Genomic DNA, 20,238 nt, shown 5'->3' with positions numbered 1-20,238 from the left:
CCTTACTTTTAAGTCATGTTCAGGTGCTTGGACCTGCAGTGAAAGCAGGTATCTTCTTCTCTTCTTATATATAAAGGCACTGAAGTTACAAAGAAGAAAAGACAATGTCTGTCCTCAAGCTCTGTCTAAAGAAGACACACATGTAAAGAAATAATTTTAATACGGTTATACAACTTTAGTTCTAGCCTCTCCTCTGAGCTCTAAATTTACATATATCATTTCCACTGAGATTGCAAAACACAAATCCAAAACAGATCTTTTAATTTTTCTTCCCACAGCTGGTCTTTCACTTCCCTTCAGCTGGTCTTAAAATTGATGCCACTATCCACTACATTGCTGAAGGCAAAACCCCAGAAAAGCATTGCCTTAATCAGTGTTATCCTTCTCTCACTGGGCATTTTAAAAATTCCTCCACATCTTTCTTAAGCACAATAACTAAATTGGGACTTGGAATTCTAATGAGACCCTAACATCAATTGAAGCAGAGGATGATTTTCAGGTGTTTGAATGCTACGTTTTTAACAAATAGATCCCAGGATTATGTGGGGGATTGTTTTTTCCACAATAGTACAACATTGATGACTCATATTCGACAATCATGACGTCCAGATCTGGATATATGCCCAAGCCAGTCTCAAAAACCTTCAGTTTAGGCGAGAAAGACATGAAGATAAGGCCTGAAGTGACTGACCCTATCTCATCTTTGTAAAGATGTGAGTGGTTGCAGAGGTGTAAAGGCATAGGTGAAACACCAATGTTGATAAACCATCTGTTGAACGATTGCTGTGTAAAAGGAAAATTTATGTTTTAAAGAGTAATTTTAAAGTTTCTACCATCTATTCTCCACACAGCTGCCAGAGTGATCCTTTCAAAACAAATCTGATTACCTCCCACACCACACATCATGGAGTCTTTCATGAGCCATCTCTGCAAAGAAACTGCTCTAAAATAAATAAAATCCAAATCCACACTCCTTGGCAAAATAAGTTTTCTGAATTGTTAAACCCTAAATAAAAGTTTCCTTCAGTCAAAAAAAAAAAAAAAAAAAAAAATCTGATTACTCTTTTCCTCTTAACCCTTCCATGATACTCTACCACATCCTTCCAAAATCCAAAGTCCAACCATGGCTTACGAGATGATGCATGATCTGGTTTCTGCCTTTTCCCAACTTATTTCCCTAATTTGCTGTGCTGCAGCCACATCGGTCTCCTTGCTTCTTCTCCAACAAGTCAAGCAAGTCCCTATCTCAGAGCCACTGCAATTTGCTGCTTGTCTTCTAGAATAGTTTCCCTCTGGAAACCCACGTGCTGCCTTCCTTGTTTAATGATTAGATTTCTGCTTATGTGCTCTTTCAATTAAGAGGCCTTCCTTGTCTACCTCATCTAAAAGGCCATGCCCACATCATTCTTATCCCTTCATTCTGATTTATTTTTCCTCATAAACTTGACACATTACTGGACATTATCTATTATCTAGTAATACGTGTACTGTTTTGTCAATCTCTCCCACTATTATGAGGCAGAACTGTTTTGTTCACTGCTGAATTCTCAGCACCTATAACAGTGTCTGCTCACGAAACATTTGTTGAATAAACGACTGAATAGATTTTCTGATTTACATCAAATGTAAAACTACATTATAATGTATCTACTGGCATGATGCATAGGAAAATGTCTGGAAGACTATAACCAAAATGTTAACTGCTTATTTAACACCAGTAGAAGCTGGTTTTCACATTACGTTCGCTTGTGTGAATTTTCTGATTATTTTTCAGAATGAATTTGTAGTATTCATATACTGAAAGATGAATAAGGAGGCTACACCGGCAGAAAATGCAAATGAATTCAAACAGAGGTTGGGCATTTTTATGAAACAGACTTCTAAACAGATGTAACCGCATAACGGTGAAATTAACCACGGCTTGAATCCCCTTCCCAACACTTCCTAGCCCCGTGATCCCAAGGTATTTATAAGCCAGTCTCCACGTCTTCACCTGGAAAATGGGGATAATAATAGTGCCTACCTCACAAGGTTGAAGATTAAAATGACACCATGGATGTAAGCGCCTTTGTACAATGCCTGGCATGCAATAAACACTCGACAAATGGTAGCTATTATAATAATTAGTAGTAGTAAAAAGAGATGTTGGGACGTACCTAGCCCTCAAGATTGACATCAGAGTGGACCACCACATCCTCTCATCATTGCGCCTCTATCTGGGCCCCTGAAGCCCAAAGAGGGGATGGTTCTTTCCAAAGAAGAGAATTTCGACGTTCCAGAAGCATCTGAATAAAACGTACCCTGTTTACCCTTACACCATTCAGTCACTCTAGTTAATCCACGAGCAGCACTGCAAAACCCGACTGGCCCCAGTTTCCTTCGCTGCAACAGGGGCGGGGGGTGGGAATGTTAGAAACACAAAAGCAGGACGGTACCGGCCCGCTCCACCTCACCGCACTCTGGCGCGGATCGAACGGCGCCACGCACCGGTAAGCCTCTGGCGACCCGCAGCGCGCCACACGCAAAAGTGACTGCTGCCCGGACTCAAGTCAGGCAAGCTACTCAGTCAGCCCTACCCCCCTCCGGGCCTCTGCCAGAGGACCGCGGCGGGCGCGCGGCGAGGCCTGGGCGCGGGCCGAGGGGGCGGAGGGGGCGGGGGCGGCGGCGGCGGCGGCGGCGGCGGCGGCAACGGCGACGGCGGGGCAGCGAAGGCAGGGGAAGGGCGGCGGCGGCGCGCTCGCGCCTGTGCCGCTCGGGAACGAGCACGCACGCCCGGGGGCGCGCGCGGCAGGCGGCTCCGCGGCGCGGAAGAAAGGGACGCGACGAGGTGAGGCACGAGGCGCTGTGGGGTGGGTGGCGACGGGGCGCGAGCTCTCTGGCGGCCGAGGGGGTGACGGGGGCCGCGAGTTGCGGCGGGGGAGGGGTCGGGCGTTGAGCCCTGGCGGCTTGGGGGACGAGGCGGGCGGATGGTGTGGGGAGGTGTGGGGCTACGCCGCGCTTGGGGGAGGGCGGCGCGGGCCCGGCCTGACCCCTCGGCCCCGCCTGGCGGCGAGTCTGGCGCGCCCCGCCCCCTGGGCGGCCCTGGGCGGCAGTGAGCGGCTTAGAGCTTCGGGATTCCTGTCTGTACAGTGGCGCGCCTAATTACGCTAGCAACAGCAGCTCTGGGCCATGCACCTGACCGACGTTACTTTTCCAGTCTGCAAGTGGGCCTCGCACACTAGGTAGGAGCTGAGGCCGACTGAGGCTCAGGTGAAATGACTTGCCCAAGATCACACAGTTCAATAAGGAACGAAGCGAGGAACTCATCCTTGTTTGCAAAATTCCAAAGATTGCACCTATCCTCCGCGCCACACAGAATGCCGTTCTTCACAGTGCCTGCCTTCCTTCTCCCAGTGACTTTGAATTTGGCAGATGTTAATTTGGAGCCACCACCCATCCTTTCATGGATGTTGGTGTCAGAAATATCTCTTGTGAGAAGAAAGGAGGGGCAAAAAGAAAATTACGCTTATTGCGATATTGCGATTGTGATGTGGAGTGTTTATACATCCTTTATTTGATCATTTCTGTTAACCTCTGTTGAAATGTCCCTTTTGTTCACAATCTTTAAGACATTGTGCAGGTAGTAGTCTCAGAGCTTCCTTCTTTAAAAAAGCAGCATGCCTGAGAAGGTTGGGAGGATTCAAAGATAATCCACATACAGTGGTACAACGGTACCTGGCACATAAGAAAAGTTCAGTAAATGTTGGCCATTATTTTATTACTGAGTACATAATACCTCTTGCTAAAGCCATTTTTCTTCGGAGACTAACTCCCTGGGACTAGAGCAGGCAGAGAACCATCCTATCCCAGCCCATTTCAGAAAAGACAAGTTGTTGCTAGCCAATGCTATCTGAATGTCATATGACTTAATGATTAATTATACCTTAAGCTCAGAATACCAGGTTAAAGAAGTCACTCCAAGAGAACTACAGATGAACATTTAGTTAAAACTAACATTTGTCCATTACATTTTCTTTATTCTTTCTCTGTGTTTGCACTTCAAAGCATGCAGATGTGTATTGGATAGTAGTCCCTGCTTTCATTTAGTCTAGAAATGGAAAAAATATGCATCCAGAAGTAATCCTCACAAAGTAGAATGAAAAATGTCAGAAAGGAGATAGCTAAGGAGCTATGTGACTATAGAAGAAAGATGGATATTTTCTTGGGTTAGTGTGAAATATGATTTCATTTCTACCTTCAAGAAAATACTTTGTACATTGTACAAACATTAAGTACTTGTTCAAAGAGTAACTAAGTGAACAAATGTATGTTGTAATAGACAGGGTTCCTTGGTTTCTACTAAAAAGAAACTCATTCATATTAAACTATTATTAGAAAGGTAGAGAAATGAGAAGAAAAACTAAACAGTTGGGCCACCCTTGGGGATGGGGATCTCAACAGCCAGAGCTCATGGACCAAATTCTTTGATTAGTGAATGACTGGGCTCCAACTGCCTTCTTCCTTCCATGTCTTACTGAAGATTCAGATTTCCATAAGATAGCTGGTTGCTTTAGCTGTGGGGATGAAGTATAGAGTATTGTGATTGGGAAACTGACTCATCCACATTTCATATCATTCTAGTGGGGTTACCAAAGCAAAGAGTGTTAAGGAGAGAAGTAATACTGGGTAGAGAAAAACAGTAGTTGTGTATTAGAGATATATAACCTTTATAAAGGGCTTACTGTGGATAATGTACCAGGTACCATGGTACATTATTTATATGGATTTTGGTATTTAATCCTCATGATAACTCTAGGAAGTAGATACTGTTTATCATACCCACTTTACAGACGAGGAAATAGGCTTATAGAGGTAAAATAATTTGCTTATCATTACAAAGCTAGGATGTGGCAGAATTGAGTACATTGCATCATCTTCTCTGTATCTTATTTCTTTGAATTATTTCCTGATTGGTGTGCTACTTTTTATGTTCATAGGAGGGCATCAAGCTTTGGTGTATGTTTTGGCCAGTTCTGACTTCTTTTTAAAGGAGCACTGCATTGAGGAAGATCAAAGCAAGATTGTTTGCAAATTAGAGAATGGACCGTTTGGGTTCCTTCAGCAGTAAGTATAGTGGGAACAAGTCCCAGGCGAATATTAACAGCAAATTGAAGTAGAATTGATCAAAGAAGAAAAATAAGCACTTTGAAGTTAAACAAGAGAATCTGATCCTAAAGGAATAATGGTATAAAATCAGAATAAAATTAACAATATTTAGGGGCACCTGGGAGGTTCAGTCGGTTAATGTCTGACTCTTTGTTTTGGCTCAGGTCATGATCTCACAGTTTGTGGAATCAAGCCCTGAATCAGGTTCTGTGCTGACAGAGTGGAGCCTACTTGGGATTCTCTCTCCCTCTCTCTCTGTCCCTCCCCCATTCGCTCTATCAAAATAAATAAATAAACTTTAAAAAGTTAACAATACTTATTGGATTGTCCACGAAACAAATAACATAAACATATCACTCTAGGTCTCATAAGAAAACTGTGCTCCGGCATAGTATGATTAACCTGCAATTAGACTTAAGAAGGCAGTTGGATTACTCTTTAGAACAATAACATATTTCAGATGCCTTGATAAGAAACAATGTCAGTGCAGGGCGCCTGGGTGACTCAGTCAGTTGAGCGACCTACTTTGGCTCAGGTGTGAGCCAAAGCTCACATAGCTCGTGAGTTCGAGCCCCACGTTGGGCTCTGTGACAGCTCAGAGCCTGGAGCCTGCTTCAGATTCTGTCTCCTCTCTCTGCCCTTCCCCTGCTTGCTGTCTCTCTCTCTTTCTCTCTCTCTCTCTCAAAAATAAATAAAAACATTAAAAAGAAAAAAAAAAAAGAACATCAGTGGTAGGATAAAAGACATGCTCCTCTCCCCCCTTCTCTTTTAAAAAGGTGGAACTTGTGTTCTAAGAGTGAACCACTATAGTAATAATGCAGAGAATTATGGTATATGTGTAAAATAAATTCAGGCAGCTACAGCTATGGAGAAGAAAATATACTGTCTTTTCTTTGTTTCTGATAAGAGAAATCGGAATTCTCTTGTTAGGTATTAGTAGTGTCCCAATGAGAAGAAATAAAAAGGCACTTTTGGGTGTTGTTTCCTCTTCAGCAGTTTCTTTTTCTTTTTTTTAACGTTTATTCATTTTTGAGAGACGGAGCGTGAGTGGGGGAGGGGCAGGGAGAGAGGGAGACACAGAATCTGAAGCAGGCTCCAGGCTCCGAGCTGTCAGCACAGAGCCTGATGGAGGGCTCGAACCCACGGACCATGAGATCATGACCTTGAGTCAGAGGCCCAACTGACTGAGCCACCCAGGCTCCCCTCTTTTTTTTTTTTTTAATGTTTATCTAGTTTTGAGAGAGAGGGGGGGGGATCCCAAACAGGCTCCACACTGTCAGCGCAGAGCCTGATGGGGGTGCTCAATCCCACGAACTGTGAGATCATGACCTGAGCCAAAATCAGGTGATGCTTAACCAACCGAGCTACCCAGGAGCCCCTCAGCAATTTCTTTTCTTTTCTTTTCTTTTCTTTTCTTTTCTTTTCTTTTCTTTTCTCTTCTCTTCTTTTCTTTTCTTTTCTTTTCTTATTTTTATTTTTAAATATATGAAATTTATTGTCAGATTGGTTTCCATACAACACCCAGTGCTCATCCCAAACATGCCCTCTTCAATACCCATCACCCACCCTCCCCTCTCTCCCACCCCCCATCAACCCTCAGTTTGTTCTCATTTTTTAAGAGTCTCTTATGCTTTGGCTCTCTCCCACTCTAACCTCTCTCTTTTTTTTTTCTTCCCCTCCCCCATGGGTTCCTGTTAAGTTTCTCAGGATCCACATAAGAGTGAAAACATATGGTATCTGTCTTTCTCTGTATGGCTTATTTCACTTAGCATAACACTCTCCAGTTCTGTCCACGTTGCTACAAAGGGCCATATTTCATTCTTTCTCATTGCCACGTAGTATTGCATTGTGTATATAAACCACAATTTCTTTATCCATTCATCAGTTGATGGACATTTAGGCTGTTTCCATAATTTGGCTAATGTTGAAAGTGCTGCTATAAACATTGGGGTACAAGTGCCCCTATGCATCAGTACTCCTGTATCCCTTGGGTAAATTCCTAGCAGTGCTACTGCTGGGTCATAGGGTAGGTCTATTTTTAATTTTTTGAGGAACCTCCACACTGTTTTCCAGAGTGGCTGCACCAATTCCTATTCCCACCAACAGTGCAAGAGGGTTCCTTTTTCTCCACATCCTCTCCAGCATCTATAGTCTCCTGATTTGTTCATTTTGGCCACTGACTGGCATGAGGTGATATCTGAGTGTGGTTTTGATTTGTATTTCCCTGATGAGGAGTGACGTTGAGCATCTTTTCATGTGCCTGTTGGCCATCCAGATGTCTTCTTTAGAGAAGTGTCTATTCATGTTTTCTGCCCATTTCTTCACTGGATTATTTGTTTTTCGGGTGTGGAGTTTGGTGAGCTCTTTATAGATTTTGGATACTAGCCCTTTGTCCGATATGTCATTAGCAACTATCTTTTCCCATTCCGTTGGTTGCCTTTTAGTTTTGTTGGTTGTTTCCTTTGCTGTGCAGAAGCTTTTTATCTTCATGAGGTCCCAACAGTTCATTTTTGCTTTTAATTCCCTTGCCTTTGGGGATGTATCGAGTAAGAGATTGCTACGGCTGAGGTCAGAGAGGTCTTTTCCTGCTTTCTCCTCTAAGGTTTTGATGGTTTCCTGTCTCACATTCAGGTCCTTTATCCATTTTGAGTTTATTTTTGTGAATGGTGTGAGAAAGTGGTCTAGTTTCAACCTTCTGCATGTTGCTGTCCAGTTCTCCCAGCACCATTTGTTAAAGAGACTGTCTTTTTTCCATTGGATGTTCTTTCCTGCTTTGTCAAAGATTAGTTGGCCATACTTTTGTGGGACTAGTTCTGGGGTTTCTAATCTATTCCATTGGTCTATGTGTCTGTTTTTGTGCAAATACCATGTTGTCTTGATGATTACAGCTTTGTAGTAGAGGCTAATGCCTCCTGCTTTGGTCTTCTTTTTCAAAATTACTTTTGGCTGTTCGGGGCCTTTTGTGGTTCCATATGAATTTTAGGATTGCTTGTTCTAGCTTCGAGAAGAATGCCCTCAGCAATTTCTTAAAAAGCCTCTTATTTACTCTGTCATCATACTCCTATAAAATTAAGACAAAATGAAGTCTTCAAACACATCTAGTTCAAATCTCTCATTTTACATATGGAAAAAACCTGAATGAATTTTTCTAATGCTGGAAGTGTAAACAGAAACCACTCCTGTTTCCCTTTTTAAGATAATTTTTAGAGGCACCTGGGTGGTGTAATCAGTTAAGTGTCTGACTCCGGGTTTCAGCTCAGGTCATGATCTCAACAGTTTGTGAGGTCAAGCCCCTACTTGAAATTCTCTCTCCCTCTCTCTGCTGCTCCCCTGCTCATGTCCTCTGTCTCTCAAAATAAATAAACTTTAAAAAATTAAAAAATATAAAATAAAATAATTTTGAAACTTTTTTCTGGAACTTTTTTTCTGGAAATAATTTCAAACGTACAGGAAAGTTAGAAGAATAAGAATCATACAAATAATCCCCATACACTTGTTAACTTCTTCCTCATTTGCACGTATTCTCTTTCTTTATAAGTATATAAATATGTATATTAAATCTAATATATATTTATATACTGTATTATATATTTATAGGTAGACATAGATACCCCATTTTTTCTTCAGAGTCATTTAAAGGTAAGGGACATAGATCATGTCCCTTTACCCCTAAGTACTTTATTGCTTATTTCCTAAGAATAGGGATATTCTGTTTTATAACTTCAGTAATCAACTTTAGTGAACTTAATATCAATAAAATACTTTTATCCAGTCTACCATCTGTTGTTCAGTTTTGTAAGCTTGACTCGACAATGTCCTTTATGGTGTTTTTTTTCATTCCAGTACAGGATATAGTCAGGGGTCAGGTCTAACATTAAGTTGCTATGTTTCTTTAGCCTTCTTTAAGTTGAAACATTTCCACAGCCTTTGTCTTTAGTCACATTGATACTTTTTTTTTGTTTAATGTTTATGTTACTTTTGAGAGAGAGGGAGACACAGAATCTGAAACAGTCTCCAGGTTCCAAGGTGTCAGCACAGAGACTGATGCAGGGTTCGAACCCACGAATCATGAGATCATGACCTGTGCTGAAGTCAGACACTCAACCGACTGAGCCACCCAGGTGCCCCCATGATGTTGATACTTTTGAAGAATACAGGCCCACCCTTCCTCCCTCCCCCTTTTTAAAATAGAGGTTTCTCATTTTGGGTTTGTTTGGGTCTTACTCTACCCCTCGTTGGTGATAATGGTTTTGAAGACCCAGTCATGGTGTTTGTTTTTCTCCACTGTATACTTTGTATTTTTCTCTTGCATATAATAAATAATCCATAGGAAGACACTTTCAGGCCGTAAGATATCTTGCTCCTCATCAAATTTCTCCTTAGATTTAACACCCATTATGATTTTTGCCTGATCCAATCTTTACTGTCATGGTTGCAAAATGATGTTTTTTCCCCCCAAATCCAGCACTCTCCAAATTTGCTAGTTAGCACTTATATAATCTGTTCATATAATTATATGTATTACAGATAATATATATAATGATATGTGTTTATAATTTTTTGATTATATAATCAAGACACCTCCCATCTCCCTTATTTATTTGACTTAAGTGTGGACACATGAATTCCTATTTTCAAGGGTTTATAATTCATTATTATACTTATTTTGGTTCCCAGATTGTCCCAATTTGACCACTGTGAGAGCTCCTTCATTCTGTCTCCTGCATCCTTGTGACGTAACACCCATCACTTTTTTGAGCATCTCCTTACTTTTTGGCTATATGTTCCAGGTGCATCTTGTATCTCCCCTGCCCCAGCCCTGGAATTAGCCACTTCTCTGAGGAGCCCTGGTCCTTTTAGAGGGGAATGACATTAGAGACCAAGATCTAGTCATTTTTCATTGCTACTAGCATGTCTTTATCTTGGTCCTTTGGCCCACAGAGCTCTGAAATATGTGTATATATGCTGTGTACATATATACCAACATACATTATATCTGCTCATACATACACTTTTAAGAAATCATGCGTTCACACTGATACATCCCGTTCATCTTCATAGGCTTTTTTCTTGTTTTCTCCCATTCTTTATTTGTATGTCCTTTCCTCAGTGAGAACCTTGACTCCCAACATCAGCACATTTACTCATTTGCTCAGTTTTTTAATACATCCAAAATTATTTCAGAATTGCTTTTTACATACCGCTACATGTAACAGACTTACTTCAACAAGTTCAGGATTTGTTTGCAATTCTCCCCTGCATCACCCAAGAATATCCCCTATTCTTATGATTAAATGTTCATAAGTTACTTGGATTTTTTTTTCCTTTTCAGTGTGGTTATAGTATTCTTTTGAAGTACTTTCGGGTTCATTTGTTGATTCTGCTTTTTGTTTTCCCTTTTTATATTTATTAATTTGTTTTTTGTAAATTTGTATAACATACACTTCCAAAAATCAAAACTATACAAAAATATATATTTAGAGAATTGTTACTCCTTTCTGTGTCTCTTCCACTCCATTCCATCACCTCCCCACCCCTTTGTAGGTGTCTAACTTCATTGTTTTCTAGTTTATCTGTCCTTTATTTCTTTTTGCAAAGAAAAGCAGATATACATGTGTTTGGGTTTTTCCCCCCTCTCATTTCTTACAGGAAAGGTAGCATCCTATGTAAGTTTTTTTGCAGTTTGGTTTTTTTCACTTAATAGTATCTTCTTGGAAATACTATATTAGATTGTAAAGGTCATTGTTGGATATCTAGGTAGTATTTTGTAATTACAAATAATGTTCTAATGCATTCCTATTAGCAGTATATGAGAATACCTATTTCTCTACATTCTTAGTAAGAGAGTATTACCAAGCTTTTGAATTTTTGCCAATCTGATGGGTGAGAAATTATATCTCTATAGCTTTCTCTTATGAGTGCAGTTGCATGTCATTTCATATGTTTGAGGGCCATTTTTAAATTTTCTCCCTTTTTTCTAGTTATTCATTTCTTTTGCAATAGGATTTTTGTTTTTTTCCCCCTCAGTTTTTATTTTATTTTTTTTAATGTTTATTTACTTTTGAGAGAGAGAAAGAGAGAGAGAGACCACGAGTTGAGGAGGGGGTAGAGAGAGAGAGGGAGACGCAAAAGCCGAAACAACCTCCAGGTCTGAGCTGTCAGCACAGAGCTGGATGTGGGGCTCGAACTCGAACCGTGAGATCATGACCTGAGCCGAAGTCGGATGCTTAACCAGCTGAGTCACCCAGGCGCCCCTCCCCCTCAGTTTTTAAAAGTTTTTTGTATATCGGGGACTTTAGCCCTTTATCTGTAATACGTTTGCAAATAATTTCTTCTAGGCTACTTGCCTTTTTTATCTTGCTTATGGTATTTTTTGCCATGGAAGTTTTTTGTTCCTGTTATTTATGTAGTCAAACTTACTAACCTTTTATTGCCTTTGGATTTTGAATGATGGCAAAAAAGTCTTTCCATACTCCTAGGTTATAGAAAAGTTGTAGAATGTCTCTGCGAAAGAGAGTTTGGCTACGTGTATCAAAAACCCTCTGTAGGCTTGACAGTTCTAGAAAAATATATTTTCTGAGGAATACAGCAGCATTCTTCATAATAGTGAAAAGTTGGAAACAACATAAATGCTCATCAGTAGGGAACTGGTTAGATTTGTTGTTTTCAGCCTTACAAGACCCCATGTTTTCTTTTTAGAATATTTTTAGAGCCCCTTCACTCTTTGGAGAGGAAATACACAGATAACATAGCACATCTACACCCATGATTTTAAAGAAACAGAAATAATAATGCCCTACAAAAGATAAATAAAAGAGAATAATGAACTAATGTAATTTATAATAAAATAATATGTATCTCAATATGCTTAGACACGATTTCAGTAGAAGACATAATAATGACAAGTAGTCAGATGCTTAACACCCATATTTTGAATCATTGTGCATCTTACAACTACAAAAGCACAGTGATTCATGTGTGTTGTATTGGTGACTCAGAAACCCCACAAGCTTGAATAACTCTTGGTAAAGTTCTGAACAAAACAAGATATAATCTCCTGTAGAAGTACGTGCAGTTGCCTTCTTAGAAAATTAAATGTATTTTAAAACTATCAAAAACATTTTGTTTTATATGTAATATGGAATTAAGTTCTAGGTCATGTAATTATGAACAGGTTTTTCACCACCTTGAAAGTCTGTTGGGACGCTTGAAAGTTATGTAGGACACAGGCCACTTTTTTGTTGTGTAGGTATGTCTTGAGTCTTGTAGGATATCTAGCATCCGTGGTCCCAAACCTGCTAAATGCCAGTAGTGCTCTCTAGTCATTGTGGCCAACGAAAAAACATTTCCTCAGATTTCCAAAATGCCTTCTTACGGGGCAGTGGAAAACCATTAGGTTAGATGGTTGTTACAATGGAATATTATTCATCCATTAAAAAGAATGATGTATGTGTACTATCACGAAAGATGTTTGACAGTATATTGTCAAGTGAAAAAGGCTACAAAACATCGTGTATGGTATCTCACTTTTGTTAAATATATATACACACATACATAAAAGACTAGAAATCAAAATATTAATAGAGGATGACTTTATGCCTTTGTTGTCTAAAATTTTTAAACTATAAATTGGATTTTTACTAAATAATCCCTTCTTGGGGCACCTAGGTGGTGGCTCAGTAGGTTAAGCATCTGACTCTTGATTTCGTCTCAGGTCATAGTCTCCCAGTTGTGAGATCGAGCCCCATGTCGAGCTCTCCACTAAGTGTGGAACCAGTTTAAGATTCTCTCTCTTCCTCTGTACCTCTCTCCTGCTCACAAGTGGTCTCTCTCTATAAAAAAATAAAAAATTACTTCTTGATGTAAAGGTTTAAAAGCTCTTTTACTTGGGTCTAGGACTGACTTTTTTTCCCGAAGAAAGAAAAACAAGCTTACATCATTAAAATAAAAGAATGTGAGGAAGAAGGTAATTTGGTAAAAATTGTCATCTGACTTAATATAAAACAATTTTTGTTGTTCCATGTCAAAATTTAAAATGGGAGAAGTAGGGTAGTTGCTGTTCCCTATATTTATTTTGAAGCTATTGCCAGAAGGATTATGTTTCTTTCCCCTGTTATTTTCCTCCAGGTCTTCATTTAGAAACAAATGAAAAGAACAATAAATAATCATCACTTGAAGGAGGGAAAGGTGCCTTGAAGAGTGTTTCTTTGACTCTAGGAAGGAAAATGCTATTACAGAATGTGAGAAACCCTGCCCTAGGCTATAAGCAAATTAAATCCTTTCATCTTCCTTCAAAGCCTGTATTTTCTTACGACTTCTGCTGTTGATCATAGAGAACTACTTGGCTAAGTTGCCCTAACTCAAGAGGGGCAGAGTTTGGAGCAACCAGGGACATACATACCGGCCTTTAAATCACTTGAAAGAGTTTGGATTGTACTTCTTGCCTTAATATTTCAGAGATGATATGGTCATTGGAAATGGAGGAAGGTCTGCTTTGTTCTCTACTGTGAGAGAAAGGAAGGGAGCTTTCCTGGGTTTAAATTTCAACTCAGATATAAAGTTGTATATCCCAAGACATTTATTTATTTGTTTGTTACATTTATTCATTCATTTTGAGAGAGAGAGGGAGGGGCAGAGAGAGTGAGAGACAGAATCCCAAGCTCAGTATGGGGCTCAAACTCATGAACCTTGAAATCATGACCCAGGATGAAATGAAGAGCTGGACACTCAACCGACTGAGCGTCCCAGGCACCCCTCAAGACATACATTTAAAGTTTTTCCCTCCAACTTTCATTATGAAAATTTGCAAACTTAAGGAAAAGTTGAAAGAACACTACAGAACACTTGTTGGCTGCTACCTACATTTAACAATCATTAACATTTTGTCAGATTTGTTTTACCTAAGAATACCTATGTGTTATATAGGTATGTGACATTTTCTCCCTTGCACAAATAACGGGGGGTTGGGGGGGCGGCTTGTGTTTGTAAATTTCTCTGTAGGGGAAATTACTTATCTACTTAAATGCTATGTATAGTAGTAGGTACTACTGTAGGAAGAAACAAAGCTTCCCTGAAGAAAAAGGAACATAATTTTTGTTTTTTCTTACTTAGAATGAGCTCATCTTGTTTCCAAGACAAATGGGTCTTCCGTGTAGCTCACCACCTGTATAGTTATTTGCAAATTTTCACCTTCTTGGCACTTAAGGTAATCATGTTTTGAAACTAGTATATTTTTCTTTTTGTTCTAGATGATCCCTCTGATAAACCACCTTGCCGAGGCTGCTCCTCCTACCTCATGGAGCCTTACATCAAGTGTGCTGAATGTGGGCCACCCCCTTTTTTCCTCTGCTTACAGGTAACTCATTAAGGACATGCTTGCTTCTCCTGGCTTAATTTTATGGATATAGTAAATTCAGAGATCACTGTAGATTATTCAGAAGGACCATACTTTCTTAAATCAGTTCCTTCTACTTTGTCTTCCATTATACATTTTACCAGTGAAAAGTTGGGGAATAGAGCAGATGAATGACACAAACTGTTGAATATTCCACATTTCTGTATCAACCTAATGCTCAAAACTGTTTTTGCCAGTAGATTTAAAGTATTGAGATACAGGAAACAGAATTGGAGGATTATTCCTTTTGATGGCACCTATGACATTGTTTATTGTCTTACTGCAGAGTGGTCTTTGGACAGGTGACAAACAAGGGAATAATCATTCTGTAATTGATGATAATAATAATAGTAATTATAAGTGCTTACTCTATTGTCAGGCACTCTTTTGAGTAATTTATATGAATTAACCTTTAGTTTATCACTATAACCCTATGAAGTAGGTATGATTAGCATCCCCATTTTATAGAGGAAACTCAGGCAAAGAGAAGTTAAGTAATTTACTCAAGGTCACACAGCAAATACATATTTTATTGGACCCAGGACACTGTTGATTATATGAAGCATCCCAGTTTTAGAAATGTTAAATGGCTGATGGAAGTTGTAATATACTTTTTATTACAAGATGAATCCTCATTTCACAGTTTTAAAATATAAAAAAAATACATGTCTCAGAATTGCCTAAATACTTTAAGTATGGAGCCAGGATTCAAATTTAGCTCATCTGATTCCAGGGCTTATGCTGTAATCAAAAGAGAAGATGTCTTAGGAAAAAGTCTGGTTTTTTCCCCCCAGATTGTGAGGGCCACTGAAGAGCTATGATCATGAACGTAGCCATCCTCTTGTGGCTGCAGACAAAATTGAATGAATTCTTAAAAACTCATCACAAGAGTAGAGTACCCCCAAACCATCTTCTACCCTGTAAGAAAGCATTTCAAAAAGTAGTTTTTTGGTAACTTAATTTTCCTTTCTTTTGCAGTGTTTCACTCGAGGATTTGAGTACAAGAAACATCAAAGTGATCATACTTATGAAATAATGGTAATGATGAAGTTGCAGGGAATTTCCATTCATTTGTCAAGTATTGTACTGAGAATGTCTTTTTTTCTTCATCTTCAAGTATCTCCTTGCCTTTTCTTTCCTCTTCTTCCGAATTAGGTAATCATTTCCCAGTGAGTGGTTTTTTTTTTTTTTTTAAGTTATTTTGAAAGAGAGAGAGAGTGTGTGTGTGTGTGTGTGCATGTGGGAGGGAGGGGCAGAGAGAGAGAGAATCCCAAGCAGTCTCCACACTGTTAGCACAGAGCTTGACGGGGGGCTCCATCCAGCGAACCGCAAGATCATGATCTGAGCCAGAATGAAAAGTCGAAGGCTTAACTGACTGAACCACCCAGGCACCCTCCCTGCCAGTAAGTGTTTTAGGGTCTTATGGATCTACTAAGGCATTTAAGTCAAAAAATCATTTTATATACTCAGATTTTTGTTTCAAATTTAAAAAGAATTTAAGAGTACTTATTGAGGGACACCTGGCTGGCTCAGTTAGTAGAGCATGACTCTTGATCTTGGTGTTGTGAGTTCGAGCCCCATGTTGAAGGTAGAGTTTATGTTAAATAGTTTTAAAGATTATAAAAAAAAAAAAAAGTAGGGGCATCTGGGTGGTTCAGTCAGTTAAACGTCTGACTCTTGGTTTTAGCTCAGGTCATGATCTCACAGTTCATGGGTTTGAACCCTGAGTCAGGGTCTGCACTGACAGCACAGGGCCTGCTTGGGATTCCCTCTCTCCTCTTTCTCTGCCCTTTTCCGTGTTTGAACTCTATCTCAAAATAAATAAACAAACAAACTTTACCCCAAAATAAATAAATAAAATTTAAAAATGAAAAAAAAAATACTTACTGAGTTTTACTGATGTAAGTTTAAGAGGTATAGGGCATTTTAGGTTTATTGATGAACATATAGTGAATGTATTGTTGCTGTGTTTTGGTTAATGATACCATGTGGTTCCTGTGGGCAGTAGTGAAGTTTATGTCTGGCACTCCCTCCTCTTGCATTGGAGAAATTAGTTACCCTCTGAGAGTTAAGTTATAAAATGAACATAAAGTGAATGGTTTAAAACACAAAATTACTTTGAAGAGACAGACTGGCTTATAGGCCAGAATAAGACTTGGCAGTGACTTGATTGGTTGTATTGCCACCTCTAAAGAAAGAATGAGAGGCAGATGCTGGTAGTGTCCTTCCAAGTTCTAGTCAGAGGAGTGGGCCCTTTAATAAGCAAAAATGAATATATGGTCTACCTTGCAGGTATATGTATCTTTGTCAAGATAGTTTTGTCAGTTATTAGAACATTACTCTTAGTTCACCAAGTAGCTTTCTTACATTTGCCCTCCCATTGACTTTTTCTTACAAGAAAGAAGACTGGCTAGGCATCTTAACAGTAATAATTTCACATTGTGGATTAATCCATTGATATTTGTGTTAGTTTTCTATTGCTGCCATAGCATATTATCAGAAATTAAGTGGCCTAAGACAACACAAATTTATCATCTTGCAATTCTGTAGGTCAGTAGGCCATTAAGCTCACCCAGCTTGCTATAGGTCCCATAATGTCAAAATGAGGGTATTGCCAGCCTGGGCTTTTATCTAGATGCATTGGGAGAAAGTCTGCTTCCAGTCAGCTTCCAATCTGCTTCCAATCTGCTTCCAATCTGCTTCCATTCTCACTCAGGTTATTGACAGTATTCACTGCCTTGAGGTTTTAGGACTGATGCTACTCTCTTCCCTTAATTGGCTATTGGCCCGGGCTTGCTCTAGGCCTCTAGAGGCCTCACTTCCTCCATATTTGAAGCTAGCAATGGCCAGGAGTTCTTGAGGGTTATTGATGAAATGCCTAGAGCCTCTCTGACCTCTCCTGCCTATCTTTGCTGAATCTCTCCAACTCTCCTGCCTCCCTTCTTCTTCTTTTTTTTTTTTAAAGGAAATTTTATTTATTTATTATAAGTAATCTCTACACACAAGGGGCTTGAATTTACAACCTCAAGATTAAGAGTCTCATCTTCCAACTAAGCCAGCCAGGTGCCCTTCTCTTGTCTCCCTCTTCTTTTTTTTTTTTTTTTTTTTTTTTTTTTTTAGTATGTTTATTTAGAGAGAGAGATCAGAGTGTGAGTAGGGGAGGAGCAGAGAGGGGAGAGAGAGAGAGAGAGAGAATGAGAATCCCAAGCAGGCTCCGTGCTGTTAGCACAGAGCACCACACAGGGCTTGATTCAGAGCTCACAGTTCATGAGACCATGACATGAGCCAAAACCAAGAGTCCCCGCTTATTCGACTGAGCCACCCAGGCGCCCCTCCATCTTTTACTTTTAAAGGCTCCTGTGATTACATTGGGCCCACCTGAATTATCCAGGCTGCTCTCCCTACTTTAAGGTCAACTGATTAGTGCCTGAATCCCATCAGCATAATCCCATCAACAGTATCTAGTTAGTATTTGATTGAATAATGAGGGATCAGGAATCTTGGGAGGAAAGGGGCACATCTTTGGAATTCTGCCTACCAAAGTGCCATAATGTATCTACTTCAGTCTCTTAAAAGTTTAGAAAGGGTGGATTTTAGCATCTCTGAGTCTGATTATTTGTGGGGTCCTGTTTAAGATGAGTTTCTGGGCCTACAATGGTGAGACTCAGAGCCTGGTCCATAATTAATTAAAGAAATGCTCCTTAGTAAGAGTTCTTGGCAACCAACTGGCTAGACTTCGGCTATCTCTCTCTTAACACTTTCAGTCTTCTAAATAGTTTCTCCACTCATTGTAAGATTTGGAATAAAATTTTTTTTTTTAATTTTTTTTTTTTTTTAACATTTATTTATTTTTGAGACAGAGAGAGACAGAGCATGAACAGGGGAGGGTCAGCGAGAGGGAGACACAGAATCTGAAACAGGCTCCGGGCTCTGAGCTGTCAGCACAGAGTCCGACGCGGGGCTCGAACTCACAGACCGTGAGATCATGACCTGAGCCGAAGTCGGCCGCCCAACCCACTGAGCCACCCAGGCGCCCCTGGAATAATTTTTTTTTATATTAGACTTTGTTTCATGGAGCATTTATAGGTTTGCAGCAAAATTGAGTAGAAAGTATAGGGATTTCCCGTATACTTCTGCCCCCACCCATGCATAGCCTCTCCCATTAACAACATCCCCCATCAGAGTAGTACATTTATTATAACTGACGAACCTACATTGACACTGCATTATTATCCAGAGTGCATATTTACATCAGAGTTCACTCTTGGTGTTGTACATTCTGTGACATATATATTACAACTTGGTGTTGTACATTCTGTAATGTAATATATAATGTCACATATCCACCGTTATAATGTCTTACAGAGTAGTTTCATGGCCTTAAAAATCCTCTGTGTCCTGCCTGTTCATCCATTACCCCGACCCCCCACCTCTGGCAACCACTGATCTTTTTACAGTTTCTATGGTTTTTGAGTTGCTTTTCCCAGAATGTCTTAAAATCGGAATCCTATGGTATATGGTCTTTCAAATTGACTTCTTTCACTTGATAATACTTGTTTGAGTTTCCTCCATGTCTTTTTAGGCTTGATTGCTTATTTGTTTTTGTTTTTAGCACTAAATAATACTGCATTGTCAGGGACTCCTGGGTGGCTCAGTCAGTTGAGCATCTGACTTTGGCTCAGGTCATGATCTCACAGCTCGTGAGTTCTCGAGCCCTGCATCGGGCTCTGTGCCGACAGCTCAGAGCCTGGAGCCTGCTTCCGATTCTGTGTCTCCCTCTCTGCCCTAACCCATTCGCATTCTGTCTCTCTCAAAAATAAATAAATGTTAAAAAAAATTAAAAAATACTGCATTGTCTGGACATACCACAGGTTATCCATCCACCTACTGAAGGACATCTTGGTTGCTTCCAAGTTTTGGCAATTGTGAATAAAGCTGTTATGAACATTCATGTACAAGTTTTTGTGTGTACATAAGTTTTCAACTCCTTTGAGTAAATACAAAGGAGTGCAATTGCTGGATCACATGTATGAGTATGTTTAGTTTTGTAAGAAAACCGCCAAACTTGTCTTCCGAAGTGTCCGTATCATTTTGCATCCCCACCAGCAACAATGAGAGTTCCTGTTGCTCCACATCTTTGCCTGCATTTCATACCAGTCATTGTTATGCATTTTGGCCATTCTGATAGGCATATAGTGGCATCTCTTTTAGTTGGCATTTCTCTGGTAAGATATGATGTGAAACATCTTCTCATATGAAATTTTTTTTCCTCTTTTGTCATTGCAAAATAAATGAAGCGTTGGGAAAATATGGTCAAGCTATCTATGACTTTGAGTTCATTTCACTAACATATCAGATCTTTAGAAAGGTGGTTTATTTTTCTCATATTCACACCAAAATGCCTGGAACCGAAACAGATTTATTCATTTGAATTGTGAAAACAATTCCTTAAAAGATAATTTAGTGTAGGCAGGGTAGATTGATGGTTATCCACTGTATGAAAAGTGACCATGAGCTCTCTCTAGCTGTTCTGGGCACCTTGCCCATAATGCTGAAAGCACTAAATTTCACTCTAAGTCCAATTAATTCTTCTGATTACATCATCCTTTTCTCACATATTCAACACCCATACAAACACATTTCAGAATTCTGCCCTTTGGGGAGTTTTTGGAGGTTCCTAATACCCCCTTTTTTCCTGC

The 20,238-nt window shown here is 39.7% G+C and overlaps 2 protein-coding genes across 7 annotated transcripts in view; one reads left to right on the top strand and one right to left on the bottom strand.

The window, feature by feature from the left end:
* Positions 1–2,594, bottom strand: part of ACACA (acetyl-CoA carboxylase alpha) — a 277,071-nt gene extending 274,477 nt beyond the window's left edge. For both annotated transcript variants that reach the window (XM_007096020.3, XM_042967666.1), the window contains exon 1: positions 2,157–2,594. In XM_007096020.3, the coding sequence (XP_007096082.1) occupies positions 2,157–2,194 (38 nt within the window). In that variant the 5' untranslated portion in view covers positions 2,195–2,594. The remainder of the gene's footprint in view (positions 1–2,156) is intronic.
* A 167-nt stretch (positions 2,595–2,761) lies between these two features.
* TADA2A (transcriptional adaptor 2A) overlaps positions 2,762–20,238 on the top strand; it is a 52,165-nt gene continuing 34,688 nt past the window's right edge. For 2 of the 5 annotated variants that reach the window (XM_042966480.1, XM_042966477.1), the window contains exons 1-4: positions 3,003–3,221; positions 4,977–5,103; positions 14,394–14,500; positions 15,518–15,577. In XM_042966480.1, coding sequence (XP_042822414.1) covers positions 5,079–5,103; positions 14,394–14,500; positions 15,518–15,577 — 192 coding nt within the window. In that variant the 5' untranslated portion in view covers positions 3,003–3,221; positions 4,977–5,078. Of the gene's footprint in view, positions 2,828–3,000; positions 3,222–4,976; positions 5,104–13,272; positions 13,386–14,393; positions 14,501–15,517; positions 15,578–20,238 lie in introns of those variants that run through there. The other 3 variants (XM_042966479.1, XM_042966478.1, XM_042966481.1) reach the window with 3 other exon arrangements.

The sequence above is a fragment of the Panthera tigris genome, chromosome E1, assembly GCF_018350195.1.
Source record: "Panthera tigris isolate Pti1 chromosome E1, P.tigris_Pti1_mat1.1, whole genome shotgun sequence".
NCBI classification, from domain to species: Eukaryota; Metazoa; Chordata; class Mammalia; order Carnivora; family Felidae; genus Panthera; species Panthera tigris.
Note: the sequence above shows the minus strand (reverse complement) of the source record. Positions and strands in the feature narration are given on the sequence as shown.